Source organism: Budorcas taxicolor, chromosome 12 (assembly GCF_023091745.1).
Source record: "Budorcas taxicolor isolate Tak-1 chromosome 12, Takin1.1, whole genome shotgun sequence".
Classification (NCBI taxonomy): domain Eukaryota; kingdom Metazoa; phylum Chordata; class Mammalia; order Artiodactyla; family Bovidae; genus Budorcas; species Budorcas taxicolor.
Genome location: NC_068921.1, coordinates 35,645,133 through 35,659,043, shown reverse-complemented (window position 1 = coordinate 35,659,043; position 13,911 = coordinate 35,645,133). Strand labels below are relative to the sequence as shown.

The 13,911-nt window shown below is 51.5% G+C and overlaps 1 protein-coding gene across 1 annotated transcript in view; it reads right to left on the bottom strand.

The window, feature by feature from the left end:
- Nucleotides 1–13,911, bottom strand: part of LATS2 (large tumor suppressor kinase 2) — a 33,893-nt gene that overhangs the window by 7,979 nt on the left and 12,003 nt on the right. Inside the window, exons 3-5 of the mRNA XM_052649921.1 lie at nucleotides 4,600–4,732; nucleotides 2,273–3,486; nucleotides 835–1,417 (exon numbers count right to left, since the gene is read on the bottom strand). Of these exons, the coding sequence (XP_052505881.1) occupies nucleotides 835–1,417; nucleotides 2,273–3,486; nucleotides 4,600–4,732 (1,930 nt within the window). The remainder of the gene's footprint in view (nucleotides 1–834; nucleotides 1,418–2,272; nucleotides 3,487–4,599; nucleotides 4,733–13,911) is intronic.

The following is a 13,911-nucleotide window of genomic DNA, read 5'->3' as shown; positions in this document are numbered from 1 at the left end:
TTTTGAAATAGGCATGGAAAAGATTGAGGATTTCCAATATATGGACACAGATGATTTCAATGCCAAATTTAAAAAAAGGAATGAATCAAATGATATAGGACTAATTTTGAGTTAAAAAAAACTGTCTGAGCTGTAGTAATAAAATAACTAGTTCAAGAATTCAAGCCAGGGCTTCCCTGGTGGTCCAGTGGTTAAGAATCCACCTGCCAATGCAGGGGACACAAGCTTGAACCCTAGCCGGGAAGATCCCACATGCTTTGGAGCAACTGAGCCTGCGCTCCAGAGACCATGCTCTACCGGAGAGGCCACCACAAGGAGAAGCCCACCACAAAGCCCGTGCACTGCAAGGAAGGGTCGCCCCCATTCCTGGCAATTAGAGAAAAACACTCACAGCAATGAAGACCCACAACAGTCAAAAATAAATAAATAAATAAAAGAAAAAAAAAAGAATTCAAGCCACAAATAAGATGACGACCAGCTACTTCTCACTTTTCTGAGTAGTGAAACTACAGTAGGTGCAGTTAAGCTGGACCCACAGCCAGGTCTGCACCTGTAGGGAGACTTGGAGGGCTGTAAGAGAGGGCTCCCCTGGAGGCCAGGAGGTTCAATTTAACAGGGCACAGTGACAGTTCCTCAGCCAGGCCCCAAGATACCCTATGGCCTCTGTCCTTGAAACATTTTAGTAAAACTTGAAGCCACTAACTTAAAAACAAATACCTCACACATCATAGTACTTCTTCATGGAGAAAAGGGTATCACACCAAATTATGAAATCACATGGGGACAGGTGCACCCAACCAGGATGGGGTGAGGAGAGGAGGATGGAGGCAGTACCTTTCTGGTAGTATTTGGAGTTGTGGGTCCACCTGAACCCCGTGCAGAGGCCGAAGTCTGTCAGCTTGATATGGCCGTCAAGGTCTATGAGAATGTTGTCGGGCTTGATGTCCCGGTGGATGAAGCCCATCCTGTGAACACTCTCGACAGCCAGCGTCAGCTCAGCAATGTAGAAGCGTGCCAGGTGCTCCGGGAACACCTCCATGCGGATGAGCAGGCTCATCATGTCCCCGCCCGGGATGTAGTCCATCACAAAGTACAGGCTGTCCTTGTCCTGGAAAGAGTAGTAGAGCTTGACCACCCATTCATTGTCCGCCTCCGCCAGGATGTCCCGCTCTGCCTTGACGTGAGCCACCTGGTTGCGGTTCAGGACGTCCTTCTTTCTCAGGGTCTTCATGGCATACAGTGCGTGCGTGTCCACCTTGCAGGCCAGGCACACTTCCCCAAAGGCGCCAACGCCCAGGGTCTTCACCTTCACAAACATGGACTTGTCCATCTTGGCCCGCTTGAGCCTATTGTAATTGGACTCCTTCTGGTAAAGAATCTTTCTCATCTGCTCCTGCTCGGCCTCACAGAGCCCGGCCTGTGCAGGAGGAAACAGGACAGGGTCACACTGGACGGGCCCCATGGGGGCAGGAGGGACAGGACAGGGTCACTCTGGTTGGGTCCCATGGGGACGGGAAGCCCCAGAGTGGAGGGCACACCATGATCTATGGAAAGGAGGGTGCAGAAGAACCGGGCCAATGCTACAAGTGAGAAAATGACTGTTGGTTCTCTACATCCACAGTCACAGATTTAGAATCAAAAGGGGAGGTGTAAAAATAAGGAGTTATTTCTCCAGGTTGACTTTTAGGCTCTAAAAACTAAAGACAACTTGTATTACTAAAAATTTGTGCAAAAGGGGACCGTAAAATTCCTGGAACTCTAAGAGCAATGTAATAATTTAATGACAGTTCAGAGGAAAACGGGAAAACAGAAAAGTCAATGAAAATGGAACATCATTTTCACTGGAATCCGATCTTATTTTTAAAACTTTTTAGAATCTGAAATCACCATAGTATTTCTATAATTTCACTAATAATTAACGTTCCCTAACAGCTTAGTGTCAACTAGCATCTACTTCAAACATTATTTAACAACTGTAGACTTCATTAAGAATGAACTGAATCACTAATAGCCATACTTCTCTTTAAAATTCCCACAATGTCAATGTGTAAAAAACCTCAAGTTTTCTTTCTCCTCTTTCAAAGTGTTTCTTTACCAGTTGGAGGGCCTTGATGGATTTGCTCCCCGGAAAGGACACGCCGTAACAAGCGACGCGTTCGTTCACCGGGGGAACATCCGCACAGTCCTCCCCACCCAGAGCCGGGACAGGGGACACGATGCGGGGGGGGCTTCTCCCACTGGGACCCCGACACCAGGCGTGCCCTGCGCCCACCTTCGCCATCTCCTGCTCCAGCTGCAGCCGGCGTGCCACCTTCTGCTGGTGGGTCTTGAGCACGTTCTCCACGTGCTGCTCCATGAAGAACTTGAAGGCCGAAGGCGAGTAGCTCTTGATGCGCGACTCGCGCCTGTCCTCATCGCGGCTGCCCCTACGCACGGGCACTGGGGATGTCTGGATCTGCTTCCGGTCCCTGCCCACCCTGTCGGCTTTGGTGGCCCCGGGGCTCGCGGGGCTGCCGTCCGGGGGCTCAGAGGCGCGGCCGCCCCGGAGGCCCTGCTGCAGCCCAGCGCACAGCCCGTCCACGTCGAGCGGCTCGGCGCGGGCCTGCGGCCGCAGCAAGTGCCGCGGATAAGGCGGGGGCCGGCCCCGCGCCTCGGCGCCCCCTGCGAGCTCCTCCGCGGGTTCCGGGCCGTCGGGCGGGTGCGCCGGCGCCCAAGCGGGGTGCGAGGGCCCCACGGCCGTCTGGGGTTCAGGCCGCAGCACGCGCACGCTCCGCACCGGATGCAGGATGCGCGCGGCCGTGACCGCCGTTACGGCGTTAGGCGGGGCCGCGGCGCCGCTGAACGAACCGGTGCGGCTGGGGCCCGGCTTGGGGAGCGAGTCCCGCCGGGCCAGGCTGGCGCTCGGCCAAGGCGGCGCGCCCGGCTCGAAACGCTCGGCGCCCAGGCCGGTGCGCACGGGGGCGGCCAGGCCGGGCGGGGCGCTGTCGCCGGCGAACGCGGCGCCCCGGGGGGGCCCCGGGTGTCCCTGGTGTGGCGGCTTGGGGTGCGGGGCCGGAGCGTAGGCGGCGCCGGGGGCTGGGAACGGGAGGCCGGGGGTTGGCACCGGCGCGGCCGCGCCCTTGGCGGCCAGCCCCGCGTACGCGCCGGCCTCCGGGGTCGCCTTGCTTTGGAAGGAGGAGCTGCGCTTGACGCCATAGCCCAGGGGCTCCGCGGGCACCAGCAGCGGGGCTCTGTAGTGCGCGCCCCCGGGACCCGCGAGGCTCATGCGAGCTGCCTCCCCGGCGGCCGTGTAGCCCTTGGGCGGGTGCGGACGACAAGGAGGCCCGACGCCGGCGAAGAGGAAGTCCGGGTACGGGCGGGGTGCTTCGTCCAGGGCGGCGGGGCCCTCAAAAGCCGGCCCGGCCACCTGCGTGAAGGGCGGGAAAGGCTCGCCCGGTGCTTCGAAGCTCGGCCTTCGTGGCCCGGGGGCCGGCGCCAGGCCCTTCCCTGCGGGCAGAGACGGAGGCGGCGTTAGAGGGCCGCGAGCAGAAGGCCCCGGGTCGCCGGTCGGGTACCCTCCTCCCAGCGCCGCAGGAGCCCCGGCAGAGCCCCCCAGGGGAACATGAAGCACCAGCGCCGGGGCTGCCCCCAGGGCCGGGGCGGGGGATGAGCTGTCACCCAGACCCCGAGATCCCAAGGGTCTGGACGTGGGGGCAGCAAGGCGATGCTTAAGGGCGTTCCTCAATCAAGAGAAGCGAAATGTGACGGGCAAATGTCCGTGTTCTCACCGTTTTCACTCTGCGTTTCTCAGTCAGTGCCTGAGACAGGTGGTTAAATTCACCCAGTGAAAATGTTTTTCTATTGTTCTTTTAATTGTCAATTTCTAGTTTATATATTTTGAAGATATGTAGTAGATAAATACATTTTTGAAATGTTATGCCTTCAAAAAAAAAAGAAAAGGGAAACCTGTGTTCTCATCTCAAGGAAGGTACAATGCATTTAATACAAAGCCCTTGCAAGTTCCTCACTCAGCAGATGAACTGGGTTTATCCAAGGTCTCCAGGCAAAACTCCTTCTGGTCAATATCCTGAATCCCTTATTGCCCCCCAGGGGCCTCAGGTCCCCAAAATGGCTCCATCTGCTCTACCCAGGAAGAGAAACACCCACTGACTAGCAGGCAGGGGCGCTGAGGCGACTGGCCCTCCCTCCCCGGGAGTATGGTGGGAGTGGCTTTCCCACACCTCTGCCTGAGGCACTGTACTCTGGAGCCACCTGCCACCGTGCAGCCTGGTCTCCGAGCTCACAAAGTGGGAAACAAGTGTGTTTTAGAATCAATGAAATAAGCCTCCCCTTAAGACTCCCCCACAAGTCCAGAAGAAAGAATCTGCTGAGTGGCCTAATTTTCATTTTGAATTTTCCCTTTCATGAACAGAACTCCACAAACCCCCAGGAAGTAAGGACCCAGCTAAGTGTCAATCTGCCCCCATTCTGGGGTATACAGGATGTTGGGCAGGGCAGGTTCAGTCCCCGTATCCGGACTCCTGTGAGGGAGGTGGTCTACGCGATGGCCATGAGGCCCTCTCCCCACAGCCGCCTCTCCATAGCCCCCAGTGCGCTCACCTGGGGAGGTCTGCTTGACGACCCGCACGATCTGCTCCTTGCCTGGCTCCAGGTAGCCCATCTTACTGATGAACTCCAGGGCAGCCTCGATGCTGCGGCTGCCGGTCTGCTTGAGGGCCCTGCCCGCCATCTCCTGGAGAGGGGAGCACAGAGACATTAGCTGGGGGCCTGGGCGTGGGTCACCTGAAGCTTCCAGGGACAGCCTTTCTGTACCACACCCGCCTCCGAGTCAGTGGAGCAAGAACTGCTGGGGACTTATCTTGGGGCTGATGAACCTCACACACACTCAGTGCAGTCACTCAGTCGTGTCTGACCCTTTGTGAGCCCACGGACTGCAGCATGCCAGGCTTCCCTGTCCTTCACCAACTCCCAAAACTTGCTCAAACTCATGCCCATCGAGTCAGTGATGCCATCCAACCATCTCATCCTCTGTCGTTTCCTTCTCCTCCTGCCTTCAATCTTTCCCAGCATCAGGGTCTTTTCCAGTGAGTCAGTTCTTCGAATCAGGTGGCCAAAGTATTGGAGTTTCAGCTTCAGGATCAGTTCTTCCAATGAATATTCAGGAGTGATTTCCTTTAGGATGGACTGGTTGGATCCCCTTGCAGTCCAAAGGACTCTCAAAGAGCCTTCTCCAACACCACAATTTAAAAGCATCAATTCTTCGATGCTCAGCTTTCTTTCTAAGTCCAACTCTCACATCCATATATGACTACTGGAAAAACCATAGCTTTGACTAGAGAGACCTTTGTTGGCAAAGTAATGTCTCTGCTTTTTAATATGCTGTCTAGGTTGGTCACAGCTTTTCTTCCAAGCAGCAAGCATCTTTTAATTTCATACCTGCAGTCACCATCTGCAGTGATTTTGGAGCCCCTCAAAAATTGAGTCTGTCAGTGTTTCCATTGTTTCCCCATCTATTTGCCATGAAGTGATGGGACCAGATGCCATGATCTTAGTTTTCTGAATGTTGAGTTTTAACCCATCTTTTTCACTCTCCTCTTTCACTTTCATCAAGAGGCTCTTTAGTTCTTTGCTTTCTGCCATAAGGGTGGTGTCATCTGCATATCTGAGGTTATTGATATTTCTGCTGGCAATCTTGAGTCCAGCTTGTGCTTCATCTAGTCTGGCATTTCGCATGATGTACTACTCTGCATGTAAGTTAAATAAGCAGGGTGACAATATACAGCCTTGATGTACTCCTTTCCCAGTTTGGAACCAGTCTGTTGTTCCATGTCCAGTTCTAACTGTTGCTTCTTGACCTGCAAACAGATTTCTCAGAAGGCAGGTCAAGTGGTCTGGTATTCCAACTCTTGAAGAATTTTCCACAGTTTGTTGTGATCCACACAGTCAAAGGCTTTGGCATAGGCAATAAAGAAGTAGATGTTTTTCTGGAACTCTTGCTTTTTCGATGATCCAACGGATGTTGGCAATTTGATCTCTGGTTCTTCTGCCTCTCACACACTGACCCCACCCTGATCTTTGATCTCTGTTTCCTCTTCCTCACACAAACTGACCCCACCCAGATCTTGATGGTAGGCCTGGAAGACTTTGTTCTGCTCCTCCTGAGAAAACTTCTGTGACTGGATGGAGACATTCCTGTCTGGTCTGTGGAAGTCAGAGAACCAGCCTTCCTCCACACTAGGGAGGGAGCCAGGGGAAGGGCTACAGTGGGTGAGAGAGCATGGGTCCCCGGGACAGGCCTGGCAGGACAGCTCCCCCCACCTCTTCCAGAAGAGTCCTGGAAAGACAAGCACCCCCAACCCCCACCCCCCAACACTGCTAGGATGAGTTTCCGGGGAAGAGGGCCAGAGAAGGGAGAGGAACCAGGGACTGTCCTCAGGCCAGATGAGGACACACAGCTGGCTCTTCAAAGACAGTAGGATGTGGGCAGACGGAGGAGAAAAGGTATTCTTGGCTGGTAGTCAGTCAGAGCAGGGTACGGGGAACCACAGATCAGTCAACTGTCCTGAACCTTCTATTCTCTTCACATGTCCCTGTGTCCAGAATAAGCATGACAACACCTGCAGTCTCATGTGCACAGGCTCAGCTCTGCCCTTAGAATCTTGGTGGCCTGCAGTCTGCTCCAGGGGGCAGGATCAGGCCAATCCCAGCCCCCAGACTCAGCTACAGTTCCAACATGTGAGCAAACAGCCTGGCTGCTCAACCCCACCAACACAGCTGAACAGCCCAGAGGATCATAATAAGTAATAAACTATGGTTGTTCTTCAGCCGCTAAAACTTCTGGGATGGTTTGTTACATAGCAGTAGACAATGGGTAACTACTTTCACTGCAGGTATAACCTGAAAAATATATCCACTTATTAATTTTACCTCAACTCTGAATGGTTGGGTTTGCTAAATAAACTCAATTTGTTAAGATCAGTTTTATGGAAAGTTAAATTTACAGATATTTAATATAATCACGAACAGAGATTTAACAAAACACCAAGAAATAATATTTCACCAGAAAATGAGAACATTATCGCAATACTGATTACTGGTGTGACAAGTGAAACTTGAGAACCTTAAAAATGTATTTTTATTCCAATATATCCCATAGATTATTATAGTTGTCCTGTTAGGAGCCTGATAATAAAGCACCAACTTTGCTTCTATTAGGGCTTCCCTGGTGGCTCAGAGGTTAAAGCGTCTGCCTGCAATGCAGGAAACCTGGGTTCAATCCCTGGGTCGGGAAGATCCCCTGGAGACGGAAATGGCAACCCACTCCAGTACTCTTGCCTGGAGAATCCCATGGACGGAGGAGCCTGGTGCACTACAGTCCACAGGGTCGCAAAGAGTTGGACATGACTGAGTGACTTCACTTTCACTTGCTTCTACTGTCATAATCTGGCTGCACAGTCTGCAGGAAGTACTGCTTTCTACATCATCTTGCAACTTCATAGTCCCTCAAATAAGAAGTTTGGTTGGATTCATATTTAACTACAAAACTATTCTTATATCTCCATGATTTGTTCTTAAAGAAGCACTATAGTCTTGTATATAGTTGTTATGGTAATTTATGTCCAACCTCTTTTGAAGAAAAACACATCTATTTTTTTCAGTAATGAATTTATGTGGAATTTGAATTCATTCTTGTTGGGAATTCTGGTTTTCTTAACACAGATTCAGTCTGTCTCAGCCCACAGTGCTAGAGGAAGAACTGGGAGGCGAAGGGCCAGTGTGTGAGTAGCAGGACCCCAGGCCCAGGGCACACATGTGGGCGGCAAGGGATTGGGAGACAGGCCCCGTTGGGGGGACCACCTGACCGGCGGGGACAAGTCTGCACCAGAGGACGGGGGCAGCCGGCAGAGCAGAAGCACCACTGCAGGTTTCATCACCAGTGACAAGCCGGCGTCGGCTCCTGGGACTCAGCAGGCTGAGTATGGGGGAAGACTCTCCCGGGCAGATAACTACTGCCATCCAGTCCTGCCATTCGGACGTTTCCCTGCAAAAAGCACACAGGCCTCCTCACCAAGCATCCTTGTCACAGACCTTTGAGCTCCAGTCCACACTTTTTAAATGAGCAGCTGCTGTGTCTCATGTGTGTCCACAGTAGCCCCTGTGCAGCCGTGGTCCCACTGTGCAGGGGACGGTCAGCCCACGGGCGACCAGGGGCAGGGATGTCAGGATGCAGATGTCATACAGATGCTTCCTTCCCTCCATCAAGACTGGCTTCCAGAGACTGTGCATGTGTGGGGGCTCCCACTGCGTGTCAGCACGTGTATCCTTTTCTTGCTCTGTGGATACACATGACACATGTGCTCTGCTGTGTGTGACCTGGCTACACATATGCTCCTTGTCTCAGGGAAGCTGTGATCTCTGGCTGGTCCTGTGCCCGCAGGTGCCGGACTGAACCCTGGACAGTAACTGGTCATCCACAGCAGAGCATGGATATTTTCTCTGAGAAAACAACCGAGTGACCCCACGTGGGGCAGTCTGTACACCAGGAGGCTCGGCCCTAGGCCAAGAATTTCCAAAACGTGAGCCCCTGCTGGAGAGTCTGCATGGAGAGGCTGTTGGCAAGAACTCGGCAGGATGCCAGCAGAGTGAAGGCGTGCAGAGGGCTCTGCACCTAAGCCCTGTCCTGCCTGCCAGTCACCCCGAGAAATGAGCACCACCAGCCAAGTGTCAAAGATGGAAAAGGCGAGACTAAGATGGATGACTGCAACCATGAAATTAAAAGATGCTTGCTCCCTGGGAGGAAAGCTATAACAAACCTAGACAGTGTATTAAAAACCAAACATCACTTTGCCAACAAAGGTCCATATAAGTCAAAGTTATCTATGGTTTTTCCAGTAATTATGTACACATGTGAGAGTTGGACCATAAAGAAGGCCAGGTGACAAAGAATTGATACCTTTGAATTGTATTGGAGAAGACTCTTAAGAGTCCCTTGGACAGCAAGGAGATCCAATCAGTCAATCCTAAAGGAAATCAACCCTGAATATTCATTGGAAGGACTGATGCTGAAGCTGAAGCTCTGATACTTTGGCCACCTGATGCGAAGAACTGACTCACTGGAAGAGACCCTGATGCTGGGAAAGGAGGAGAAGGAAAAGAAGAGGGCAGCAGAGGATTAGATGGTTGGATGTCATCAGTGACTAAATGAACATAAGTCTGAGCAAACTCTGGGAGATAGTGAAGGACAGGGAAGCCTGGTGTGCTGCAGTCCATGTGGTAGCAGAGTCAGACACGACTTAGCGACTTAACAACAAGAAGGCAGATGAGCGATTTACTCAAAATTACAACGATCACAAGGATGGGGTGGAGGGAGAGGAGCTCGGAGAACTTGTGTCTGTTATAGAGCAACTGATGCCAGCACTGTCAAGGTCCCCTCTCCGCTCTGGGTGCTAGGGAGGAGTCCCCACCTGCAGGTTCTCACCACCCACCTGCCCGCCGCCTGGGCCAGTTACAGCAGCTGTGGTGGCAGGTAAAGCTGGGCTGCTCTGGGCCACCAAGTCAGTCCCACCTGGATGGGATTAGTCGCTCTGACTTGAAGCCAAAGGATGTTCTCATTTCTTACACTGAGCAATGTGCTCAAGGGAGTACTTATTACCTCATAAAAGCAAAAATTAGCATGTGCTATGATTCTAAAATCTATGCAAAGAGGCTGATTTTCTGTAGACAAGCTCTAAAACAGGCAGGAAAGTAATGAAAGGCTGTGACACAAGCCCTGACCTTGGTAAAGGCTATACCAGAATCCTGCAAGTTGTGTTGGAATGTTCTATTTACTCTTTGAAATGTCCCTTTCCTTGTCCTTCCACTAAATATAAACAGATCATTTTAAAGTTAAATAAGGAAGTGGGATTAAAATGCTAAATAATTTAGAGGAAAAAACAGATAAGAGAAAACAACTTTTTGTCCTCACCACAAGGAATCTTAACCACTGGACTTCCAGGGAAGGTGGGGTCTGTGACACAGCCGCCCATCGCGGATGGATGGAGAGGCCTGCCAACCTTCGGAGCCCAATGGGCAGCCTGCAGCACACGGATGCTGGGGCAGCAGCTAGAGGAGGGAGGCTGGCAGGTAGAGCGCCGCCCAGCGACCCCATGTGGAATACATGGAGCTCCAGCGCTGCGGTGTGAGCGCCCTGCTCCCTCGGCCAGCACTGCAGTGAAGTGTGCTGAAGGAAATATGATTCGCTGGACACTTCCTCAAGTCACCTGTCAGGAAGGCCTTCCGGCACCGTGAGAGGCTGAGATCCCCAGCGACAACACACTTCCACCCCTGGGGCAGAGAGGCATGAGCCCGGCAGTAACACGAACGCTGCCGGCTGCAGGGACCCAGCATGATTGCTCTGAGCCCGAAGGTCCCATCAGAGCGGCAGACCAGACGTTACCGGACCAATGAAGGTAGAGTGTAGTACTCCAAAAAAAAAAAAAAAAGAGTGTCTGCTGAGTGGCTTTACAGATTCAATCAAATGAAATCTCCTTTCTCAGAAATTCACAAATAATAGTGTTCTTTTTCTAGTTGAAAACCCTAAACAAAGATCCAATCTGTTTTATGACAATTTAGTTTTGAAAAAAGGGTAGTGAAAATGTAATTTTCAGTTTTAAAATCAGGGCTTCTCTCAATTTCTGAGGAATGTGGAGCCTCCAGGAGTTACAGGTGGCCTGTCATGCTCCAGGCAGGAAAGGCTAGCAGTCCATCTACAGTACACAGCAGTTTTGTCTTCACTCTCACAATTTCATAAGAACAACACTTAACCTTATTTATGTGTGATCTTACTCTGCACTGTTATCAGAGCCCACAAAACTGATTATTCCACTCATTCAAGGATCCTGCTCTGTAGTTGGAAAAACACCTCACTAAAAATGCCTGAGTGCTGTCAGCAGTCGACACCTTCCCATCAGAAGATAACTCCTTTCTTCACAGGAGCCATGAGGGGCTTGGGGAAGAGTCACCCCTCAAGTAGCCTCCCTCCTCTGGACCGCCTCATTCACGCAGGACCTCCCCACTCCCAGGCTAGCGCATATGTACCCAGACACATCAGAAAGGTCTCTGAGGGTCTTCCCTGGTGGTCCAATTGTTAACAGTCTGTCTTGCAGTGCAAAGGACACTGGTTTGAACCCTGGTGCAGGAAGATCCCACAGGCAGCAGAGCAACTAAGCCCAGAGCCACATATACTTGAGTCCATGCTCCAGAGCCCCTAAGCCACAACTGTCATACCCATGTGTCACAACTACTGAAACCCACGTGCTCTAGAGAAACCACCGCATGAGATGCCCATGCACCCACAACGAAGAGTCACTCCAGCTCCCCGCAACCAGAGAAAGCCTGCACACGGCAACAAGCACAGCCAAAAGTAAATAATAATTATTTTAGGAAAAAGGTCTCTGAAACCTTAGACACTCAGCTCATGTCAGGTGTCTGTAGAACCGTGTAGCATCCAACAAGGTGAGCAGTCAGTGTTATGTGGCAGCCTGGATATGTGGGGAGTTCGGGGGAGAATGGATACATGTACACATATGGCTGAGTCCCTTTGCTGTCCACCTGAAACTATCACAACATTATTAACCAGCTGTACCCCAGAACAAAATGTTTTTGGTTTTAAAAATAAATTTTACAAGTGAGTCACTGTCCTGATACCGTCACCCAGGTGCCCGAGTGGGACAGTCTGCTCCACACCAACTCTCCCAGGAAGCTACTGCGTGCCTCTGTTTTGTTTTCAGCTACTTGTTTTTACGTGTTTTGCTGCGCCGGTTCTTGAGCTGTAGCACTGGGATCTTTCAGTTGCGGCATCTCTCTCTGTTTGCGGCCTGTGAACTCTTAGCGGCTGCCCACAGGGCTCAGTGCCCCAGGAGGGACCGCACCCAAGCCCCTGCACTGGGAGCGGGGAGTCTCAGCCCCAGGCCTCCAGGGAGGCCCCACAGTCCCTGCGTGGCTGCCTGTCCGGGTGCGCCCGCTGTGTTCTCGGCACGGGTCAAGGAGTTTCAGCCTCCTGGCCGGAGGCAGGTCCCATCTGAGTACCTCCTGGAGCCGGCGGGCACCCCCCGCGGGCGTAGAGGAATCGCACGTTTAGAAAAACATAAGTGTGCGGTTTTGCTTGAATTTTTGAAAATTTTAAATCTCTCAAAAAACTAAGCTTGGTTGCTTTCTCATCGGCTCATCTGTCTAGGGGTCCAGGACCATGGGTTTCTCGTGAGCGGTGCCCTCGCTCCGACCCCACCTCTCCGTCACGACGGCTCCGCCTGGACCTGCGGGCAGGAAGGCCCTCCGTCCACAGGCCGCCGGGCCACGCTCCCAGCTGCCCATCGCCCTCCCGCTGTCTCCACAGCGGATGCACAGGCTGCGCGCCCGGCGCCCCTCACACGGCAGGGCAGGGTGTGGGGGTGCCGCTCTAGGGGCGTGGCCCGAGCTCGGCCCCACACACCCCTGGTCTTCGACTCAGAGGAGCCACCTCACCCGGTGACCCTGCGGTGCCCCTCAGCCCTCCTCCACCCAGGACCCCATACCCCACAGCGGAGACTCCGCGCGCAGGCAGCTCTCATCCCCTTCCGAGCCGCCTCCAGAGTCACCCACCGGACAGAAGACCACGGGCCTCACTGCGTCCACAAGGGGACCTTCCCGGAGAAAAACACAAGGGTCTGCTTTCAGAGAGGCAGTGACCTCTTCTGGGACACATCATTCTGACCACGTATTAAAAAACAAGTGATAGAATACTTGTGATAAGTGATAAAACATCAAGTCCCCTCTTGACTCCTCAGCTGGGTACTTTGCCAATGGCTGCCCTTTGGTATTCCTCCCACCTGGGCATCATTTTCTTTCTTAATTGGAGTATCTTTGATTTATAATGTCAGCAGTTGCAGGGGTACAGCGAAGTGATTCAATTATACATATACCTCTATTATTCTTTTTCAGATTTTCTCACATAGGTTTTCATAGGATATTGAGTAGAGTTCCTTGTGCTATATGGTAAGTCCTTGTTGGTTACCTATTTTACATATTAGTGTGTATATGTTACAAACTCCTTATTTATCCCTCCCCTCCACATTCCGCCTTTGGTAACCATAAGGTTGTTTTTGATATCTGTAAGACTATTTTGTAAATAAATTCATTTGTATCTTTTAAAAAAATCAGGTTCCACATATAACTAATGATTATCTTTCTCTGACTTGCTTCACTGAATTTGACAATCTCTAAGTTGCATCCATGTTGCTGCAAATGGCATTATTTCATTGTTTATGGCAGACACATATGATACTGTGTGTGTATACACACACCACATCTTATCCACTCATTCCGACGTAAATTTAGGTTGCTGCCGTGTCTTGGCTATTGTAAACAATGCTGCTCTGAACACAGAAGTGGTTATATCTTTCTGAACTAGAGTTTTTATATTTTCTGGATTTACGCCCAGGAGTGGGATTGCTGGGTCATGCAGTAACTCTATGTTTAGTTTTTTAAGAAACCTCGATACTGTTCTCCATAGTGGCTGCACCAGTTTATGTTCCCACCAACAGTGTAGGAGGATTCTGTTTTCTCCACACCCTCTCTAGCATTTATTTGTTGACTTTCTGATAATGACCATTCTGACCTCTGTGAGGGGGTACTTCACTGTAGGTTTGATTTGCATTTCTCTTAATTAGTGATGTTGAACATCCTTCCATGTGCCTTAGGAATCTTTTTTAAAATTCTTTTCCCCCATTTTGGCCATACCTCACAGCATGTTGGATCTTAGTTCCCCAACCAGCAATTAAAGCCAACCTCCTGCATTGGAAGTGGGGGGTCTAAAACCACTGGACCACCAGGGAAGCCCCCAGATAATAACTTTCGAACCAGATTTCTCTGAAAGGAAATGTACCCTCTAACCAG